This window comes from Triturus cristatus, chromosome 10, assembly GCF_964204655.1.
Source record: "Triturus cristatus chromosome 10, aTriCri1.1, whole genome shotgun sequence".
Classification (NCBI taxonomy): domain Eukaryota; kingdom Metazoa; phylum Chordata; class Amphibia; order Caudata; family Salamandridae; genus Triturus; species Triturus cristatus.
In genome coordinates, this window is record NC_140593.1 from 358186707 (window position 1) to 358208623 (window position 21917).

Genomic DNA, 21917 nt, shown 5'->3' on the forward strand with positions numbered 1-21917 from the left:
TGTTGCCATTCTCTGCCATAAACGCTTGGATGTTCATCTCATAAAGCAGGACAATGATTTGAATGGTAGATGGGTTATGACCTCTTTGCTGATTAATAAGGTTCCTCTCACTATTTTTAACGTTTATGCTCCCACTACACACGATAAACTGTTCTGGCCCCAAATTCTTTCTCTTTTAATGCAATGTACTGACGAATATTTGATTTTTGGTGGGGATTGTAATATGGTTGTAGACCCCTTTATTGACAGGTATTCTAAATCCAGATTTGTCCCCTCCGCTGCACATTCCCAATTCACTTCCACTATTTCTCAAAGAGCTCTTGTAGACTCTTGGAGACTCTGCCACCCCACACTTCAAGAGTATACTTATTACTCACCCGCTCATTCCTCACAATCCCGAATAGACTACCTTTTTATTTCCAAGGCTCTACTTCAACATATTTCCCGGGCAGACATAGGCTCTATATTAATTTCTGATCATGCCCCCGTTTCCTTGAGTTTGGACCTACTCCCTCCCACTAAAGGGACCAGACGCTGGAGGTTTAATAATTCCCTTTTACTGGATCCTAAATTCACACCAGCCTTTCTCGAGTTTGCCTCCTTATTTTTCGAGGAGAATGAATCTCCTCAACTATCTCCTCAACTTATATGGGACTCCTTTAAGGCTGCCTCTAGGGATTTCATCATATCCTTTGTTGCACAAAAACGTCGTGCAGCCTTTCTCTCATCTCAAACACTCAACTTACAAATTAAAAAGTTAGAGCATCTTTATTACATGTCAAATAGCCAATCTATTCTAAAAGAACTCATTAGCGCTAAGCTTTCTTTTAATAAAGTGTCTACTGACTCTGCAAATTTGTATTTGCTTAAATCTAGCGCTAAATACTACACTGCACAAAACAAATCTGGTAATCTTCTTGCTAAGTATCTCAAGGTTAAAAAAGAACGTACCAAAATTGAATCTATCACATCTTCATCTAATACTGTGCTTCATAGAGACGAAGACATTCTCTTGGAATTTTCCAACTTCTACAAATCATTATACACCCCTGAGTCTTCACCTCTTCTATCTGATATTGATCAGTATTTAGCCTCCATTTCTCCTCCTCCTTCCTCTTTGAACGTAGATTTCTCTTCTCTAGAATCTGATATACACGCTAAAGATATTCTCAAGGCTATCCAGTCACTCAAAAAGGGGAAAGCTCCGGGTCCGGACGGCTTTACGATAGAATTCTACACACACTTTTCTAATTTACTTATTCCCAAATTACTTAATTAATTCCTATTTTTTATTGCTTCCCGGAGTTCTGAAGGTTCATTTCAAGAGGCTCTAATTTGTCTCCTCCCTAAAGAAGGTAAAGATCATTCCTTATGTAAAAATTATAGGCCTATTTCTTTAATTAATTTGGACTATAAAATTTTCGCGAAGATTCTTGCGCTTCGTCTGGATAATATTTTACCTCACTTAATAGGCAAAGAACAATGTGGTTTCATTAAAGGTCGCCACCTCTCGGATAATACCCGTCTCTTTTTCAATGTACTTAGTAAGTCTCATTCCCATCACTCCTCACTAGCAGCCGTGGCTTTGGATGCTGAGAAAGCTTTTGATAGGGTTAACTGGCAGTTTATCTTTTCGACCCTTACCTGGTTTGGTTTCGGCCCTAAGTTTCTATCCTATGTTTCATTGCTTTATTCTTTTCCAAAATCATTTATTCTGGCTAATGGATTGGTTTCTTCTTCTTTCCCACTACTCAGAGGTGTCAGACAGGGTTGTCCTCTCTCTCCGCTTTTATTTATCCTGACCCTAGAACCCTTCTTATCTAAAATCCGGATGAACAAGAACATTACTGGTTTTCCTTATGGTGATCAGCAATTAAAAATCTCGGCTTATGCCGATGATATTCTTTTATTTATATCTAATCCCCAATCTTCTCTACCGGCCTTTCTTTCAGAAGTCTCTACTTTCTCCTCGGTTTCAGGGTACAAGCTCAATGTAGATAAATGCGAAATTCTTCCATTAAATAAGTATTGTTTCCATGCTGACTTTGTATCTTCTTCCTTTCATTGGAGTCCTACGAAGATTAAATATTTAGGCCTATGGTTCACTCCCTCTATTAAAGATACTGTAGCGCTCAATCTTAAAAATCTTCTGTCAACATTATCCGACTCTACAGCGCGGTGGCACCCCTTGTTTTTATCATGGTGGGGTAGACTGGATTCTGTAAAAATGATGTTGGTCCCTATAATTTTATTCTTCTTGTCCAATCTTCCTGTTAACATTCCTAAATCCTGGTACAAAAAAATATATACTATTCTCTCGCAATTTCTGTGGCAAAAGAAAAAGTCTAGGATGTCTTTTTCCAAACTCAAACAACCTAAACACTTGGGTGGTGTTAATTTTCCCGACTTTGCATCTTATCATACTTCCTTCTTCCTGAAGAATTCCTCGGCATTACTATCTCAGAATGCAACAGATTTACTATCTTTGCCTTTGTGGGTAGAAATTGAATCTCATTTCATTTCCCCTTTCTCATTTGATGAATTTCTGTCTTTATCTAACACCCCCCAAAAATTTTCTCTCCCCATTCTTAGGCATACTCGTAAACTATTTCATCCTATTATGTTAGATGGTTTAGATGACCGAAATAGGTACTTGCGTTCTCCGATTTGGTATAACAATCATATTAAGATTAAAAATCGGACTATTTTTTGGAAGGATTGGTTCAAGCTTGGTCTTAAGTGGACACATCAGCTTTTCTAGGTGATACCTGTATATCCTTCTCTACATTACAATCGTGTTATTCCCTCCCCCTTTCGTATCACCCTAAATATATATTACTGACCCTAGCTGCTCAAAGTTCTTACGATAAGCTTATGACTTCTTCCGTGCAGACCACTCCCTCTCCAGTTCCAATCTCATTCTTAACAGGGAACATTTCAGCTTCTCAAATTTATAACAAATTAAGATTCATTGGTCAGCCCCGTAATAAATCTGCAGTTGAATCTAGCTGGGAATCTGATTTATCTACTTCCTTTTCCACTTCAACCTGGGATAAAATTTGGATTAAACTTCGGAAATCTTCTAGGGCAGCAAATACCACACAAACACTGTTCTTTATATATAACAGACTTTTACTCATTTCTGCTAAACTACATCAAATTAATCATCTATGTCCCTCTACCTGTTGGTCATGTCCAGCCCCGGTTGCAGACCTTATGCACATGCTATTTACTTGCCCAGTTATTCATCAATTTTGGTCTAGGGTTTGGCAACAAATTAACAAACTATTTCATACGCAAATCCCATTTTCTTTTGCCCATATTTTTCTGGGTAGTGTTGCGGAGGTTTGGTCCTCCTCTACCTCCCTTAATATCCTCATTATTGATTTACTTATTGCTGTTGCTTTCCAACAAATAACTAAATCATGGAAAAATGCCTCAAATGTTTCTTTTCAGGCCTGGTGGTATGGAGTTTGTTATAACCATCGATTGGATAGAGCCTATGTTCACCCGATTACATTAGCCATTAAACGTGACTTACTATGGCTACCTGTGACTAACTTCCTAAATGTGTCTGCTCAATCGTTGCCATCGCATACTCCAGTCATAGAAGAAGTTTCCAAACCTCCTTAGATTATAATTAGTTAAATATGGTTGTATTTTGTGATTTATTCTCAATATATAATTAAGTTTGTAGTAGTGAGATCAACATGATATATGTGTTATATATTAGACCAACATTTTCAGTGATATAAGTATATGATATTTCTATCTGTTTACTTTTCCTCCTCCCCCCCCCTTCTTTCTCCTTCCTATCTCCTTTTTCTTCTCTCCTCTTCTTACTTTTTCTTTCCTTATTGTACGCAATATTTTTTCTACTTTGTACTATTGACACATACTGTATTGTATTATTGCTCTATCTTATGTTTATTTCCAATAAACTTTTCTTTAAACTTAAAAAAAAAAAGAAGCACACAGGCTCCCAGACTCCCCTAGCCAATTACAACGCTGCATGATAGCAGTTTTGTGATTGGTCTAAATGCCATGGTTTAGCGCTCAGATAGGGACTGGAAGCCTATGCATTTTCTTCACCCAGGCTGTGCAATACGGCCGGGCGGACAACATGCTAAGTGTACATGACTGTTTGGCCAGCCCAAGACGGCCGGCCAATCCATCATGCGCACTTGAGAATGCCCACCACTCCCCCCTGCTACAGTGACAGCCCAGCCCCACCCCGAACAAGCTGAGCAACGTCGGAAAAATAAAATGATAATAACATTGCTGACAGAGCAGTGGGGCGACGCTCCTCCGCCTTAGCGTTGGAGCCGCCTCTGAATTGTTGCCTCACTTGAAAAGATAGACATTTTGGAGCAGGGTCAGAGTGAAGTCACACAGCATCGTAATTTATGGTTGGGTTTGCTAGGGGAAATGGACCGTATCACAATAAGGAAAGTGAGCAAGAGACACTGAGTAGGAGAAGAGAGGAAGGTGGTGCTCAGTTGTGGAGGGAAACGCTGGGTAAGAAATAAGAAGCATGAACATAAGACCACCTGCATTTTGGAAGGATTATATGTTAGTTAACAGATGCACTTATTGAGCTATATGTTGTGTCTTTCTAGTGGGGGACGAAATCTTTGTTTTTTATGTTAGATTATAGGTTTGTTTTATTTTCTTGTCTCTTTGCTGTCTTTTGTGTTTCGTTTTTTATGTAATGTGTTGTGTCTCTACTGCGTAAAGAAGAAGAATGTTGTATTCGGATTGTTGAGATTAGGGTTCAGAATTGTTGATCCTGGATTACATTCAAACTGGTAAGGTGGCAGTACTGTTTACCTGACTTTCTTGTGATTAACAAATACCTCATCAAAAATAACAATCTAACAGCTTTACTTCATCATCATCCCCTACAGTGTGGCCAGAGTTACATACCAATAAACATCTGATCTGACTGATTCTCATTGTTCGCCGTTTTCACACTTAAGAATATTAAGTGCGAAGATTAGCACCACAAACTGTACTAGAAGCTGGATTTCAGCTGCACTGAAACACTACATGGACTTGCCCAATTCGCTCAGTTCAGTATAAACTGGAAATGAAATGGTAGCAGTACTACTGAGTACCAAAACTACAGGCCTGATAACAAACTACTGTGCAACGGATGTCGGCTTCCTGACACATTTCTTCATCAAGCAAGCACCACTCTGTTATGATAGTTATTTGAGCAGCTCATGGAATACTTCCTGTTAGAGTGGTCGGTCAACACACAAGGGGCCCGCCACTGTTGAAACACAAGCATTTGCAATGCAATCTGTCTCGCCTTTGGGCTCGTATATGTATTTAGCTATGCAGCACATTAGCCTGGGTGCTGAAACATCTACTGTTCTTTAACATGGAGGGAAAGTAAGCACCAAACTGAGTGACACGCCAGGTATGGGAACACATGGAGAGAAATACTGCCTTTCAGAAGGAAATGGTATCATAGCTCTGTTTTTAATATAAAATCAGGGACTTTGGTGGTCATATCACTGAAAATACAAGATTTGAAAAAAATATTATTGTCTACGGGTGCTCATGGAAGACAATTTCTATGGACTTGAAACAAGAGAATGCTAAAGTGATCCTGGTATTTTACTGACCTCTGCTGGTCGTTTTCTATCAAGAAAGTTAAATGGAGGCAGTTGCCAGAATTTTTAAAAAAAAGAAAGTCCCTAGGCAGAAAGCAGTTCTGGTATTTTACTTATGTTACACGCGTCTCCACTTGCACTGTTTCCGCACTCACTACTTTCCCACTACAATACCCATAATGCATCTGGCTGGCTCTAGGTTGTGTACCATCCCCTTCTATGTTGTGTACCATCCCCTTCTGTAAGCTAACAAGCTGATTGGTTGAACATGTGCTTAAAACCAAGCCCCTCTTTACGTTCAGTGCTTGGCTTTCGAAGCTCTTGGGAACCTCGTTGAAACCTCGCCGCACCTGTATTTGGAATTCTTGGATTTCCGCCTACCTCGGAACTCGGACGCTCTGCTAGCAACTCTGGTCTACTCTGGCTGTTGTTCTGCCTTGCTTTGGTTGTGACCGGTGTAAGCCCTCCTGGGCATTGGGCTCTGAGAACTGCTCCCGCAACTGGGAGTCCTCTTTCTGTTTCTCCGTCTTTGGGTCCTACAATCGTGACGCCTGCTGGGATTCATTCACTTCCTATCCTTCCCCCGCTGGGAACATAGTCGGGATCCTATTCCTTCCTCGTTGGACCAAGGGGGTTCTAAATTCTTCTTCACGAAGGGTCCGTGGAGTCAGCAGTCAGCGGAACACGGCATACTCTGTGTGACAGCTGCGTTACCGGTACGTTGAACGCACTGAACGCTTCCTGCATAAAGCGAGTAATTGTGACTCCGTTCACCTCTTGTTCAGTTGTGATTTTCTCCGCCCCATTTTCCAAGGCTGTTGTTGGTGAAGACTTAGTCTGCAGTCATTGACCGTGGATAACGGTGTGAACTTTATTTTGGTTTTTGCTTTCTACAAAAAACTTTATTGACAATTCCAACCAGCCATACAAAAAACTTTATTGACATTTCCAACCGGCCATACGACTCTCCCCTGCATGGGCTTCTCATTGGACGAACTGTTCTAGAGTTGGCCTCCTCTCATTGTTAGCTACCACACGAAAGAAGGTACACAACCTCTTAGCCTCATACTCTTCTGTCTGCTTATAGGGGGGAGGGAACATAGAGTGCTTCTGCTTAGTACCTTCTCTATACTAATTTGTCCTTCTCTCCTTTCCCTTTGTCTCCCTGTTATTTGTTTTGAAACCGCTGCAGTGCTTCTTACGTGTACCTGGCCTATACCCATCAAGACCTAACCACCACTGCCCTACTACCCAGAGCTCCCTATATGTTCCCAGCTCTTCCCAGAGGTGTCATTTATTTCTCAGTTGTAACAATATCACTGAGGGTAGAGATACCTTAGGGCAGAGGGGTAACCCTATTCTTCGCTCCCGTGGATGCTGGCTATCGTCCTCGACTTCAACCAAGTAAGTCTAGTAGGAAGAGTGACAGAAAGCCAAGCCCACGATTTACACGTCCCCCGAGCGAAGATGGACCCTACACAGGCCAGTGCAAATCCTGAATTCACGATGCACGAATTGACCTCCACGGTAGTCACTCTTCAGACAGAACTCAGTTGGTTACGGTCAGAGAATCATAGATTAGCCACAGAGTTGGAGCTGTGTAAGAACCCAGGGAGAAGGGGGGCTAGCGTAGAGGAAGTTGTTACCAAACCAAAAAAGACTTATATCAGACCTGCTACCTTCACTGGTCCTTTGCATACCCCAGGTATTACGGAACCTCCATGTAGAGAAAGAGAAAATGCACCTGTTAATGTTACTGTGCTTACACCATCACCTACCCCCTTAGCTATGCCTGAGAGGTTTAGTGGAGACAGTAGCAAGTATGGGGTATTCATAAATGAATGCCACCTCCAGTTTCTTTGTCGAGCCTCTTCCTTCCCTAATGACGAATCCAAAGTGGCTTTTATTATCTCCTATTTATCGGGTAATGCCGCACAATGGGCAGTGCCCCTGGTAGAAAATAATGACCCCATCCTCTACAACCTAAACCTTTTCACAGAGAAAATGAAAAATCTTTTCGCTCGGCACTCATACATGCAAGCTAGTGATAATGAATTACTTGGATTAAAACAGGGTTCTAAAGATCTATTGACTTACATCACTACTTTCAACAGATTAGTTAGTGAAACACATTGGCCTGAGGAGAAGAGAACTTCCTTGTTTTATAGAGGTCTTAAGGACGAACTTAAGGATATCCTTTCCCAAATTGTGGATCCCCCTGAGGACTGTTCCTCATTCATTGATCTAGTAGTGAAATTGGATCACCGCTTAAGCGAGAGAAGAGGTGAATAGGAAGCATAAGAGGTCCGTTATCTAGTGCTGAGAAAGATAAGAGAAGAAAGCTTAATTTATGTTTATATTGCGGAAAAGGAGGTCACTATGCCAGGGAATGTCCTATAAAACCAAAAAGTCCGATGAAACCTCCACCTGTTCTCAGTGGGAATGCTACTACCTCGGAAAACTGACGGACTTGAGGGATTCAGAGGTCGACCCTTCAAGTCTTTCAGTAGTGCAGACCTCTCATGTATTGGCAAATTCAGTTCCCCTGGTACCCAAGCATTTCAACGTAATGGTAGTGTTAATACTTCCTTCTCAATATAAACAAAACATGCCTGTACTTCTTGACTGTGGAGCTACAGGAAACTTTTTTGACATCAAACTGGCCAAGTCTCTAGGGATAGAATTCGTGCCCAAGACTCACCCTGAGAAAATAAGCGCAGTGGATGGGACTGCTTTGTCTTCTGGACTACTAGCCTTTCAAACACCGGAGATGACTATGGTCTGTGACAATGGACACTCAGAAACCATCCAGTTTGATTTAATTGATACACCCAACTTTGGGGCAATTCTGGGGGGACCTTGGCTACAAGTCCATAATCCACAGATAGACTGGGTAGCCCGTACGGTTACACTTCGGTCTCATTATTGCCTATTGCACTGTTATCAAGAGTCTCCCACATGGCACACATCGTTATGTTGCGCTATGGATTCTTCTGGGACCATGGACTTGCCTGCGGAATATACATCATTTAAGGATGTCTTTGATGATGTTAAAGCCGCTGCGTTGCCCCCTCATAGGGCTTATGATTGCCGTATTGATTTGCTTCCAGGGGCTATCCTGCCAGTGAGCAGAATATACGCTCTCACAGAGTCGGAAAACAAATACCTATATGACTATTTGCAGGATATGCTGAAGAAGGGCTTTATCCGGCATTCTACCTCACCAGTCTCCTCTCCCCTTTTTTTTCTTCCCAAGCGGGAAGGGGGATTAAGAGCATGTCTGGATTATAGAGCCCTCAATAAAGTCACAGTGAAAAACAAATACCCTCTGCCGCTCATTTCCACTCTTCTTGACCAGGTTCGGAATGCTAAAATCTTCACCAAGTTAGATCTAAGGGGTGCCTATCACTTAATTCGCATTAGGCAAGGAGATGAATGGAAAACGGCTTTTCGCACAAAGTTTGGACTTTTTGAATATTGCGTAATGCCTTTTGGCTTATGCAATGCTCCTGCTGCTTTTCAGTTTTTTATTAATTACATTTTGCGAGAATACTTAGACGTCTTTGTGATTGTCTATATTGATGACATCCTGGTGTTCTCGCAAACCACAGAAGAACATACACAACACGTACGCCTGATCTTGCAAAAGTTACAAGAAAACCATCTCTTTGCCAAACTCGACAAATGTCTGTTTCATACCACCAAGGTGGATTTTCTGGGATTTGTTATTTCACCTGAAGGCATTCATATGAATTTGTCTAAGGTGGATGCCATAATCAACTGGTCCAGTCCTAGTTCAGTGAAAGAGATCCAGTCGTTTTTAGGATTCGCCAATTTTTATAGGCGATTTATTGAACATTTCTCAGCTCTCATTGCCCCCATCACCAGGCTTCTTAAGAAAGGAGTAATATTTCAGTGGGATGACAAGGCTGAACAAGCATTTCAAGCTCTCAAGCTAAAGTTCATGACAGCCCCAGTTATCAGACATCCTGACACTGCACAACCATTCTATTTGGAAGCGGACGCTTCCCAATATGCGGTGGGGGGAGTTCTTTCACAGAGACACCCTCAACATGGCACATTGCATCCAGTGGCGTATTTCTCCAAGACTCTCTCTAAAGCTGAACAAAATTACACCATAGGGGAGAGAGAGTTATTAGCTATAAAACTGGCTTTTCAAGAATGGAGACATTATCTTTTAGGATCCCCACATGTCATTACCATATACTCAGATCATCGAAATTTACAGTTTTTTAAATCCGCCAAAGCCCTAACTCCTAGGCAGATGAGGTGGGTGTCCTTTTTTAGTGAATACGACTTTATTATCCATTTCCAACCTGGTTCAAAGCACGGTAAAGCTGATGCCCTATCACGAATAGGGAAAGAAAATAAAAACATTGAGGAAAGTCCCCCTCTAATCATACCAGAACATAAGATTGGGGCCCTAGAAGATGCAGAACAGGAAGAATTCTTTATGACCCGACTCGCCTCTGAATATTCCAACCTGAATAAGGAAGAATGGTTGCGTAATCCCCTTAATACCATTGACAAGGGGCTGTTTTTTCACAAGGGACGTTTATTTGTTCCTTCTCAAGAACTCAAAAGATTACTTTTGGACTGGTGTCATTCGTCTCCTTTGGCGGGTCATCCTGGAGGGGATAAGACTATCCACTCTTGTCAACGCTGGTTCTGGTGGAAGGGAATGACACAAGACATACTAGAGTATGTAAAGGCTTGCCCCACATGTGCAAGACAAAAGGCCCTTCATTGCGCTCCAGCGGGATTGTTACAACCCTTGCCTATCCCACATTCTCCCTGGTCATCCATTAGCATGGATTTCATTACTGACTTACCTTTGTGTCAAGGATATCAGACCATCTTTGTTGTAGTGGATGTGTTATCCAAGATGGCCCATTTCGTTCCTCTTAAGAAGATACCCTCAGCAAAAGAGCTCATTCACATCTTCATACAACAGATTGTGAGATTACATGGTTTACCTTCTATCATAGTTTCAGACAGAGGCCCCCAGTTCATTTCCCGGTTTTGGCAGGGCTTGTGTAGCACTCTACAAATAGATCACCGGCTGTCCTCAGCATACCACCCCCAAACAGATGGACAGACAGAAAGGACAAACCAAACCCTAGAACAGTATTTAAGGTGTCTGCTAGGAACAGTTACCAGTGATTGGGTACAAGCGTTACCCCTAGCAGAGTTTGCTTACAACAACACGTGTCACGCAGCCACTCAGGTTTCCCCTTTCTATTTTGTGACAGGTCACCATCCTCTTTGTTTACCTATACACCTCCCGCCCTCATTGACAGATATTCCTGCTGTAGATGCACATCATGCACAGTTATTGTCCATTTGGGACACAGCTAAACAACGACTACAAGAAGCCAAACATCATATGAAAGAGCAAGCTGACATACATAGACGACCTGCCCCCAGTTATGTCGTGGGGGAGCAAGTATGGTTGGCTACAAAAAATCTTAGATTAGCTGGGCCAAGAAAACTTCAACCACGATACGTAGGGCCTTTCACTGTCTCCCGTATCATCAACCCTGTAGCCCTCAAACTTGAATTGCCCCCTGAATTCCAAATCCACCCAGTGTTTCATGTTTCGTTACTAAAGAAATACGAACCCCCTTCTTGTCCGGAACCCCCTCCTCCCCCCATTTCGGTGGAAGGACAATTGGAGTATGAAGTTAAACGAATACTCGATTCCCGAAGGAAAAGAGGTAGGCTCCAGTACTTGGTAGACTGGGTGGGATATGCACCAGAAGATAGGTCATGGGAACCTGCTGAACATATTCATGCCCCTCGTCTCGTTAGACGCTTTCATGCTTTATTTCCGGACAAACCTCGACCTGTGAATAGGCCTTTGGGGGGGAGAACTGTTGCACGCGTCTCCACTTGCACTGTTTCCGCACTCACTACTTTCCCACTACAATACCCATAATGCATCTGGCTGGCTCTAGGTTGTGTACCATCCCCTTCTATGTTGTGTACCATCCCCTTCTGTAAGCTAACAAGCTGATTGGTTGAACATGTGCTTAAAACCAAGCCCCTCTTTACGTTCAGTGCTTGGCTTTCGAAGCTCTTGGGAACCTCGTTGAAACCTCGCCGCACCTGTATTTGGAATTCTTGGATTTCCGCCTACCTCGGAACTCGGACGCTCTGCTAGCAACTCTGGTCTACTCTGGCTGTTGTTCTGCCTTGCTTTGGTTGTGACCGGTGTAAGCCCTCCTGGGCATTGGGCTCTGAGAACTGCTCCCGCAACTGGGAGTCCTCTTTCTGTTTCTCCGTCTTTGGGTCCTCCAATCGTGACGCCTGCTGGGATTCATTCACTTCCTATCCTTCCCCCGCTGGGAACATAGTCGGGATCCTATTCCTTCCTCGTTGGACCAAGGGGGTTCTAAATTCTTCTTCACGAAGGGTCCGTGGAGTCAGCAGTCAGCGGAACACAGCATACTCTGTGTGACAGCTGCGTTACCGGTACGTTGAACGCACTGAACGCTTCCTGCATAAAGCGAGTAATTGTGACTCCGTTCACCTCTTGTTCAGTTGTGATTTTCTCCGCCCCATTTTCCAAGGCTGTTGTTGGTGAAGACTTAGTCTGCAGTCATTGACCGTGGATAACGGTGTGAACTTTATTTTGGTTTTTGCTTTCTACAAAAAACTTTATTGACAATTCCAACCAGCCATACAAAAAACTTTATTGACATTTCCAACCGGCCATACGACTCTCCCCTGCATGGGCTTCTCATTGGACGAACTGTTCTAGAGTTGGCCTCCTCTCATTGTTAGCTACCACACGAAAGAAGGTACACAACCTCTTAGCCTCATACTCTTCTGTCTGCTTATAGGGGGGAGGGAACATAGAGTGCTTCTGCTTAGTACCTTCTCTATACTAATTTGTCCTTCTCTCCTTTCCCTTTGTCTCCCTGTTATTTGTTTTGAAACCGCTGCAGTGCTTCTTACGTGTACCTGGCCTATACCCATCAAGACCTAACCACCACTGCCCTACTACCCAGAGCTCCCTGTATGTTCCCAGCTCTTCCCAGAGGTGTCATTTATTTCTCAGTTGTAACAATATTACTGAGGGTAGAGATACCTTAGGGCAGAGGGGTAACCCTATTCTTCGCTCCCTTGGATGCTGGCTATCGTCCTCGACTTCAACCAAGTAAGTCTAGTAGGAAGAGTGACAACTTACCTCTACTGGTCGTTTTCCATCAAGACAGTTAACCCCTTCGACGCTCATGACGGAACGGTTCCGTCATGAGCGTCGGTTGAGCTGTGCTCATGACGGAACCGTTCCGTCATGACCACGCCCGCGCAAGCAACGGTCAGCACCGCGGGGGAATCCGCCCCGCATGGAAGGGGTTAAATTGAGGCAGTTGAAAAAGTAGAAAGCAATTCTGTTATTTTACTGACCTCTACTGGTCGTTTTCTATCAAGACAGTTAAATAGAGGCTGTTAAACATAAACAAAAGTCCCTGAGCGGATGCAGACTCGTCCTAGGGCTGATCTCCAGAGCCCACAAATTACATACACATATAAGTATATACTAAATTATATACAAGAGGTCTCGAATGTTCGCCCTCAAAATGGTAGCTTATCACACTTCCGCAAAGGCAGAGAAACAGCTGTGCATGGAACATAGATGGCTCCAAAATCAGTTACAGGACACCGATGCACTCCTGCTACAAAGCCACTGCATGGACTTGAAGATTCATCTGGCTCTGCTGCTACATCCAAAACCCCGGCATCCCGGACAAGTACCACGCATCAGGGGTTAGACTAACGCATTTTTCTGTTGGTGTCCGCATCCCCGCACAAAAATGCATTAGCCATGCATTATTAGCACTCCTGGGACCACCCATGATGAGGGGTGCAAGAGAGCTAAGCAGCGTAATTAATAATCAAGGCCTTCCAGGAGGCTGCAGGTGAAAATGGCATTGCAGGAGGAATACACAGTCAGCGGCATCCAGGCAGGGGCACAGAGTCCACCCAACACAGTACATTATGCTCACATAAAGATGGCCGATGGGAGAATGTTCATTTTTCGCAAATAGTTCATCATAATTAATGCTTTATGTATATATTTCTAGTCATTCATCCACAATGATAACTGATTGCAGATAACATGCTTGTATTTTTATTTGTTTTGCATTTAATTGCAGATACTTGCATTTGGTGACTTAGTTGAGCAAATAATCAATCAGTTTCATGTAGTTCATGTTCTAATTTTTTTGGTTCCTATTACTATTTACATTTTAACGATGATCATACAGTAAATAGAAAGGCACTGACACAATAATTATTATATGGCATGTTCACATAGTTTTTGCGAGCTAGAATCTATTGCCACGCAGAAGATTAACTTTATTTGTGCTCAGTTCATTTGGAACATTTTGATACAGAAAAACTAAATACATCATACTGTACCTTTTGGACGATTGTGGTGGCAAGCTCTTCTATCAACTCTTCTTTGTGTTCACGTAAATAACATGCTTCATTATGTTTTTCCTGCAGAAAATGAACAGTTTAGACTTGTTTACACTGAAAATACATTTATAGGGTGGTTCCGACTATCACTGTGCATCCATTCAACTTGCCTAAACCTTTTGTCATGTAAATCACATTTAGAAAAGGCATGCTATTCAGATCCATCCCATATAATTAACATTAATTACTAGATCTACAGGACTCCAGGGGCTGTATCTCACAGTGAGCATTATAAGTGCTAACTAAAGACAGGTGTCTGCCGCAGATAAGGGATTACTAATCCCGTAAGCAGTATGTTACCACCGTAAACAGCAGTAAATGGTTGTTTGTGACTGGAACATGAAAAAAGGCATGTATCGCTTTTCAGTGGAAATGTGGCAGTGTTTGCGGCCATCTCTAAGGTAAACAACAGAATGTAATGATATAACACATATCAACATAACGGCACAAAACAACAAAACAATCAAAACAGAACGCAGCAAAGCAAGTACAAAACACAACAAAAACTCATTGCCATAATGAGAAAATAAAACACCACAACACAAATGCAAAACAACGTATGTGAATAAATATTCTTGTCATACATTACCACCTCCAGAAACCTGCTTTCATGACATGGTGGTAAAAGGTGTTTGTACCAAGTACTGACTTACCATCATGGATGGAGATGTGATAGGACATGCAATAGTGTTGCTTTGTAATCCTTGCCCCAAAGTAGGTATACCACCCACTGGAAACTCAATAGCATGGAGTGCAATATTTTATGGGTGTAGTATTACTGCACCATTACAAGTTGAAACCCATGGGAATGGGAAATAACCATTGGAATTGGTGTTTGCACCCTGATTCTTGTGTGTTCCCTCAGGATTTCGAGCTCTTTACCATGCACATATTTTAAAAGATTCTTCCTGTGCTTGTGGGCAAACAATTCTTAGTGTGGTGTTGTGGCAAGATTTGCAATCCTGATTATGTTAGGAATTCCCATTACCAACGGATTCATATGTACTAAAATCATCATAGTGAGTGCTCTTCATGTCCTAGTTTGAGGTGATAACATTGAGGTAAAACTTTGGTGTTTGAGAAACAGATATTTAATTATTAGTCCAAGACATTTTTTCATTATATTATCTCGTATTCACTATTAGTGTAATAAAATGGAGCACAATGAGCTGAAACTGGAACTTCTGTGGCAGAAGAGATAAGTAAAAAAAAACTATTTAAAATGTATGTTGTGTGCATGCTTGGGGTAAGGGATTATGTGAGAGAGAACTTGTGTATGTGCAAGCATGTGTCTTTATGCGTAAGCATGTGTGTGTGAGTGAAAGTGAGCAAGAGTCAGCGATTGGTAATAAAGGCTCTTTCAGACCCTATTGCTTTTTTGAAAATGTATGTGAAAATTCTGTTTTAAAATGCAACATTTGACCTAATTTTTCTCTAAATTTTCCTTAGGGGAAAAATTCCCTATAAGAGGTCTGGCTCACTCACTTCATTCTTTCGCTACAATTCAGGGTGAGAATCATGCTCCAGAACTTTCAAAGATCAAGTCAGGACCATAGTATAGGTGGCATCTAAAAAATATATTAGGCTGTTTTATGTTGTATATCAAACATGCAGTTATTAGGGACCTTCAGCAATGTCAATTATTGTAATGCCATAAGGCTTAGAGTCGTGTGACATGACTCCCTGGACTAAAATCAGGGTCATATGATGTCAATTCCTGGGAAGGCATTGAGGTCAAAGGACAAAAGATAGACGTCTGGTATCCCTGGTAGTTTGGCGAATCGACATCCATGGCGATTATAGAATAAAGTAGTGCAATATAATCTGTAAATTGAATGTATGCTCACATTTAATAATGAGATCCAAATACCCATTTCAAAATCTTTTGCACAACCTATGATACCTCAACATTACCACCTGTTACTAAAGTAAATTATGAGGACAAGCTTCACAAAAACTATTTCAGCGCAGATTTGAATGCAAAAGGATGGAAGCTGCTCATGCGAGACACAGCATGAATGCCCCCATTTTTCAAGGGTATGCATAGAATAAACAAAATGGTATTCAAATTGGAAATTTCTGCAATGGAAGATTTTACACATACAGGTCTAAGGGTAACCAGGGTACTCTAGAAATGGATGTGGATGCTGTAGATTTCATGAACAATCTCCGTAACTGGAGTGCAATGCACAATATGCCTCTATGTTTTGTGAATAAGGCAGTTTGCCATAACTCTTGAAATTGTCATATGGTGAGGGCGGGGCCAAACATCTAGACTCAATGTATTTTTCTCACTCATCTGCAGATCGATGCCCATGGTATGGAACCTGTTCTTTAGTGGAACACTGTTAATGGTATGCCACAAGCAAATATACATTCTTTATGCCATCAGCGTGAAACTTATGCTGCCGCCTTTTGCACAACTTGCATTACAGCACTGAGCACAACCATTGTCCCATTTCTTGCTCAACTATATGAGACTGCTCCCAATTCATGCACATTTGGTAAGGCATTAATGACTAACAAGCATTGTGTATTGTTTACTGTGGCATATCGGTAAACAGATGTCATCTATATCTATTGACTCATATAATTTTATGGCAAGACCGGAGGCTCCTATTATGCTTTCTGATCTTGCTTTTATAAGAATAGCAGCCAAGATAAACTTATAAAGACTACAGTTCCCAGAAGTTCAAACGAAAGATTGACCAATGGGAATAAATAGAATCAACATCAACAACCAATGACCGCACAGTCTAAGGTATAATGATAGTCCTGACTGCAAGCAGCCCTCTTTTCTTGCTGCTCGCAGTCAAGATAAGTACTCACTATCATTATTCCTATCTTCGCCATTTTGTTTTATTGTTTTGTATATGTATGTATTTTTTCTTGCTTTATTGCAATTTGGTGATTTGCGCCGTGCGCTTCATTGCTGTCCGCTTCTGTGTTCCACAAGTCCCCCCCCCCCCACTGTTTTGGGCGCTCCTGGTTCCTCGTGTGCGTCGTTGGTGTTCTCCACGCGACGCGAGGCGGCCATTTGCTGACATTTTCCTCCTCTTAGTGGCCCATTCTGAAGCGCTTACTCAACGCGTCTTCAGTTCTCCCCTGGTCCACGCTGCTTTCAGCCTTTGCGTTGCTCCGACTGGGTTGCTGCCTTTGGGAGTGGTTTGATACTTCCTGGTCAGGTTTTTCTTCAGGCTTCACGCCCACTGGGTGGGGCTCCTTTCAGCCTCTTGCTATTAACCCCTCACTGCCTATTTTTTTCTTCCTTTCTTTTTTCCACAACTATGAATCTGAATAGCTCTCAGGGCTCAGATTTACAAAATGAGGAAAGGGAGGCATTTAAAAAGGACCTAAATGTTTTTATTAATTCATCTGTTGAGCATGCTGTTGAGGCATCTATGAGGCGTTTTTCCAAAGACATGTAAAATTCAATGTTGTCACTTATGTCCAAAGCTTTGACCCAGTCTGCGGGGGATAGCAGAAAAAAGAAATTGGTACCTTCCAGCACTAAACGCGATTTTTCTGTTGTGTGACGAATGTTGAATGAGGTTTCCTCTCACAAGTTTGAGGACTTGGTGCCTCCCAGGCCTCCTTCTAAAGAGGGGATTTCTATTTCTGATGGAAAACGTAAAGCTAAATCTAAGCATACTGAGGTACCTGAGAAATTGGTAATTTCTCAAATTTTGGACACTGATCATGATCTTGGTGACGCTGATGATTTGTTTGAAAATTTTGATGCCAAGGATCCTTCTCATCTGGCTAAGAAAGTAAAAACTGATCCTTTTTTCTCTAGAGACCAAGTACCTCCTGGATACGAGGGTACTCCCATGTTTGATCCTACCACTATTCGACATCCAAATTCCACAGAATGGTTTCCCATTTCACATGTTGGTGACTATATTTTAGCTAGACTGCATTTACCTTTGGACAAATCCACCAGGTCCAAACTTAAATCGTAATGCCCTAAACATTCTCTTTCCTCTAACATAACTAGTACTCCGTCTATTGACCAGCCTTTGTTGACCTTCTTTTCCAAATTTGGGAAAGATCCATGCAAGGGCTTGGTCTACTTGTCAGGACAAATTATTGGACGTGGTTGGTCCTCTGGCCCATATTTTTGACATGGCAGAATCCGCCCATCTAGTTGGCACTGATCTGGATTCCCAAGAGATATCCCTTTGGGTTCCAAGAGCTTTCTGTCTTCTTGGCAATGTCAATTCAGCAATTACCCATGAGCGGCGAAAAGGTCTCCTAATAAAATTGGATCCCAAGTTGGCTAACTTGGCCACTTTGGATCCCGGTATCGAGGCCGATGGTCTCCTCTTTGGTGATTCTCTGGTGAAAGACCTTAGCAAGATTGTCACAACATTTGTGTCCATTGACAAAGCTAAGCAATCTATTAAAAAGATTTTCTCCCAACTTGTTTTGGGACGGGCCGGCAGAGGCAGGAGTCGCTTTGCCGGACGTTCCTTCCACAACCAAGTCTCCAGAGGTTTGTTTAATTCCAACACCAATTATCAGGAATACAAGCCCCAATTCTGCCCTCAACGAGGCTGAGGCTTCCAGGGCCGTGGAAAGAAGAGCTTCAGAAAAAATTCCCAGCAAAGTGAGTCAATCAGTTCCTCCCCCTGTTGGGGGCCTTCTAAAATTGTTCCTCCCAAAGTGGCAGTCTCTGACTGCAGATCCTTGGGTCCTAAAACTCCATCCAAGGCTATCTTATTGAATTTTACGCTCCACCTTCCCAGACAGTTTTCCCTCCTCTTGTCTTCGCAGACGAAATGTCAAATCTTATCTCTTTAGAGGTTCAGTCGCTTCTCCGGAAACACGCTATTCAGTCTGCCCCTCTAGATCCTTCGGGGTTCCTCAGTTCCATCTTTCTGGTTCAAAAGAAAAACAAGAAAATGCGTCCGGTCATAAACCTGAAACGGTTCAACCAGTTTGTGGTTTATCGCCACCTCAAGATGGAGACCATCATCCATCTCAGAGATTCCCTTCATTTAAACGATTGGATGGTCAGATGTGATCTTCAGGATGCCTATCTCACTGTTCCTATTCATCACTCTCACAGGAAATTTCTCCAATTTCAATGGCTAGGAGTAACTTACCATTTCTGTTCCTTCCCTTTCAGTCTGTCAGCACCATGACGCTTTACAAAGATTATGACACCATTGGTGACCTATCTAAGGTCTCTCGGGATCAGATTGATTATCTATTTCGACGACATACTGCTGATGAATTTGAACAAACACATTCTGTTATCTCACTTACACATCACTCAATTTCTTCTTTCAGACCTGGGTTTCCTTCTAAACCCCAAGAATTCCCTGCTCATTCCATTTCAATGAACCGAGTTTTTAGGTTTTCTAGTAGACTCTTCCACCGCTTCCCTTCATCTGCCTCAGTATAAGGTATCCACAATAAAATCAGAAATCGTTCAAGTGCTTCGGAGCGACTCGATTTCCCTCAGGTCTCTTGCAAGGGTCGTGGGTCTTTCGTCCGCTTTTATTCAGGCTATCTTCCCAGGCCCTCTCCATTATCGGGCCCTCCAGCGCCTAAAGATTCGTCATCTGCGTCAAGGCCTGGCTTACTCCGACCTGATTTCTTTGGATCAGGAGTCCCGGCTAGAACTTCAATGGTGGATAGACCATTTAGATGCCTGGAACGGCAGGACCATCTTTTCTTCTGCCCCAGATCTTGTATTCGAATCCGATGCAAGCCCGACAGGTTGGGGCGCACGGTGTGGCACGATCTCGACTGGAGGTACTTGGTCTGTAGAGGAGCCGAAATTGCACAAACTGTTTAGAGATGCTTGTAGGCTCCTTTGCGATCAGAAGTCTTGCAAAAAACAAAGTTTGTTGTTCTATTCTCCTTTGCATGGAGAATGTTTCTGCAGTGCGTTACATCAACCATCTAGGTGGCACCAAGTCCAAACCCCTAGCGGAGTTAGCAAAGTGTCTCTGGGAATTTTATCTTCTCAACAAGATCTCGGTCAGAGCGGAATATCTCCCAGGCAATCTCAATTCCATTGCAGACTGGCACTCTCGTTATCTACAAGATTCCAGCGATTGGAGGCTTCTTCCATCCGTCTTTTAATCTCTCTTTCAAAAATGGGGCCCTTTGCAATTCAATCTCTTTGCCTCTTGTCTCAATTCCCAACTTCCACGTTTCTTCTGTTGGCGTCCGGATCCTTTGGCTCTTGCAACAAACGATTTCCTCCAGGACTGTTCTTCACAGCAATTATGCCTTTCCTCCTTTCATGATCAACAGGGTTCTCGCTTAGACCAGTCATCAGCTTGCCTCTCTGGTTCTTGTGGTCCCCTTCTGGCAGTCCCAGATTTGGTTTCCATCTCTTCTGGAGAGGACGGTGGACTTCCCGGTCCTTCTTCCCTCTTACAGCAATCTTCTCCTAGACCCATTGGGTCATCCGCATGCTCTAATTCTGGAGAGTCCCTTGGTCCTGTTGGCGTGGAAAGTTTTGGGTCTAACCACTCTGACCAACTCATTTCGCAAGAGGCCCCAGGAACAACTAAAGCATACAAATCAGCATGGGGCTTTATGGGCAAGCTGGTGTTTGGAAAAATGTATCAATCCCTTTTCAGCACCTTTAAATTACATTGTAAATTTTTTGGCTTCTGAGGCCAGCTCAGGTAAGTCTTATAGGATGGTTAATTTGTATGGATCAGCAATTTCTCTCAATCACTGTCCTATTGATGGCAAACCGACGGGTGAACACTCCCTGATTTGTCGTCTTCTTGAGGAAATATGAATTTTTATGGTCAATTGTGTCCCCTATCTAGACCCCAACGGCTCCATGTACATGCTACAAGTACATGTATGTTCCCTCCACTTCAAGCTATGAAGACGCAAATACGATTGTGTCCAACGTTAATATGTACTCTTTCATATCTGCCATGAATGGGCCAGATATTCCGTTCCTAAGTATGCCTTGCCATCGTCTTTATATGGTATACTTTTCACGTTTTCCAGCTCTGGCAAGGTAGGCCCCGAATTCTGCCATCGAGCCTTTTCTTACTTCTGCCTCTGAATGCTCCAGCCTGGACCTGCATCTGTATCCATGAACTTTGTCTTACTTCCTGCGCGGCTAACGGTGCCTAAGCCCGGCCTGTTGCCTGCCAAAATTGTATTCAGCCTTCAAGTTATCTGTTCCGCTCCTCAAGAAGTGCATTCCTGTCTAAGTAGCTTAGGTAAACATTCCCCTAGCTGCAGAGCAAAGGGCCCGGCCTTACTGTCTCCGTGCAAGTAATTCATGACTCTCGTTACCATGGTAGGCCCATGCCCCCTCGCATCTCATGTAGACACTTAGACGCTTGTACACGCACTAGCAGTCAGTATAGAATAGGATCTGTCCGAGAAGACCTTTCCTTCTAGATAACATAGTTCTTTAAACACAAGATATTAGATATGATTTAGGACTAGGTTGTCCTGACACCCCAGACTTCTGTCTCCTCATGTAGGGCTAAATGTCAAGTTCCTTTCACCCTCTAGTTACACGTCAATCACACGTCATGCGGCTGCGCGCGCATCTCTGCCATGTATTTTTGCTGACTTTGCAGGATTCTCTTATGGATCCACCCATTTGTGTCATCATCATAATGACGTTTTTAGTATACGCCTCTATGCACGCCTATTGTAACACCTTTTTCATTACGTATGTGTATTCTTATCAGCTGTTACGCCTTCTGCATATGTCTTTACTGTAATGCACTTTAATATAAATATGCCAACTTGTCAATAATGTATTGCTGATCCCTTCCTGAACCTTCG

The 21917-nt window shown here is 42.6% G+C and overlaps 1 protein-coding gene across 2 annotated transcripts in view; it reads right to left on the reverse strand.

The window, feature by feature from the left end:
• MYRIP (myosin VIIA and Rab interacting protein) overlaps positions 1–21917 on the reverse strand; it is a 1544915-nt gene that overhangs the window by 484048 nt on the left and 1038950 nt on the right. For both annotated transcript variants that reach the window (XM_085631574.1, XM_085631575.1), the window contains exon 7: positions 14070–14150. In XM_085631574.1, coding sequence (XP_085487700.1) covers positions 14070–14150 — 81 coding nt within the window. The remainder of the gene's footprint in view (positions 1–14069; positions 14151–21917) is intronic.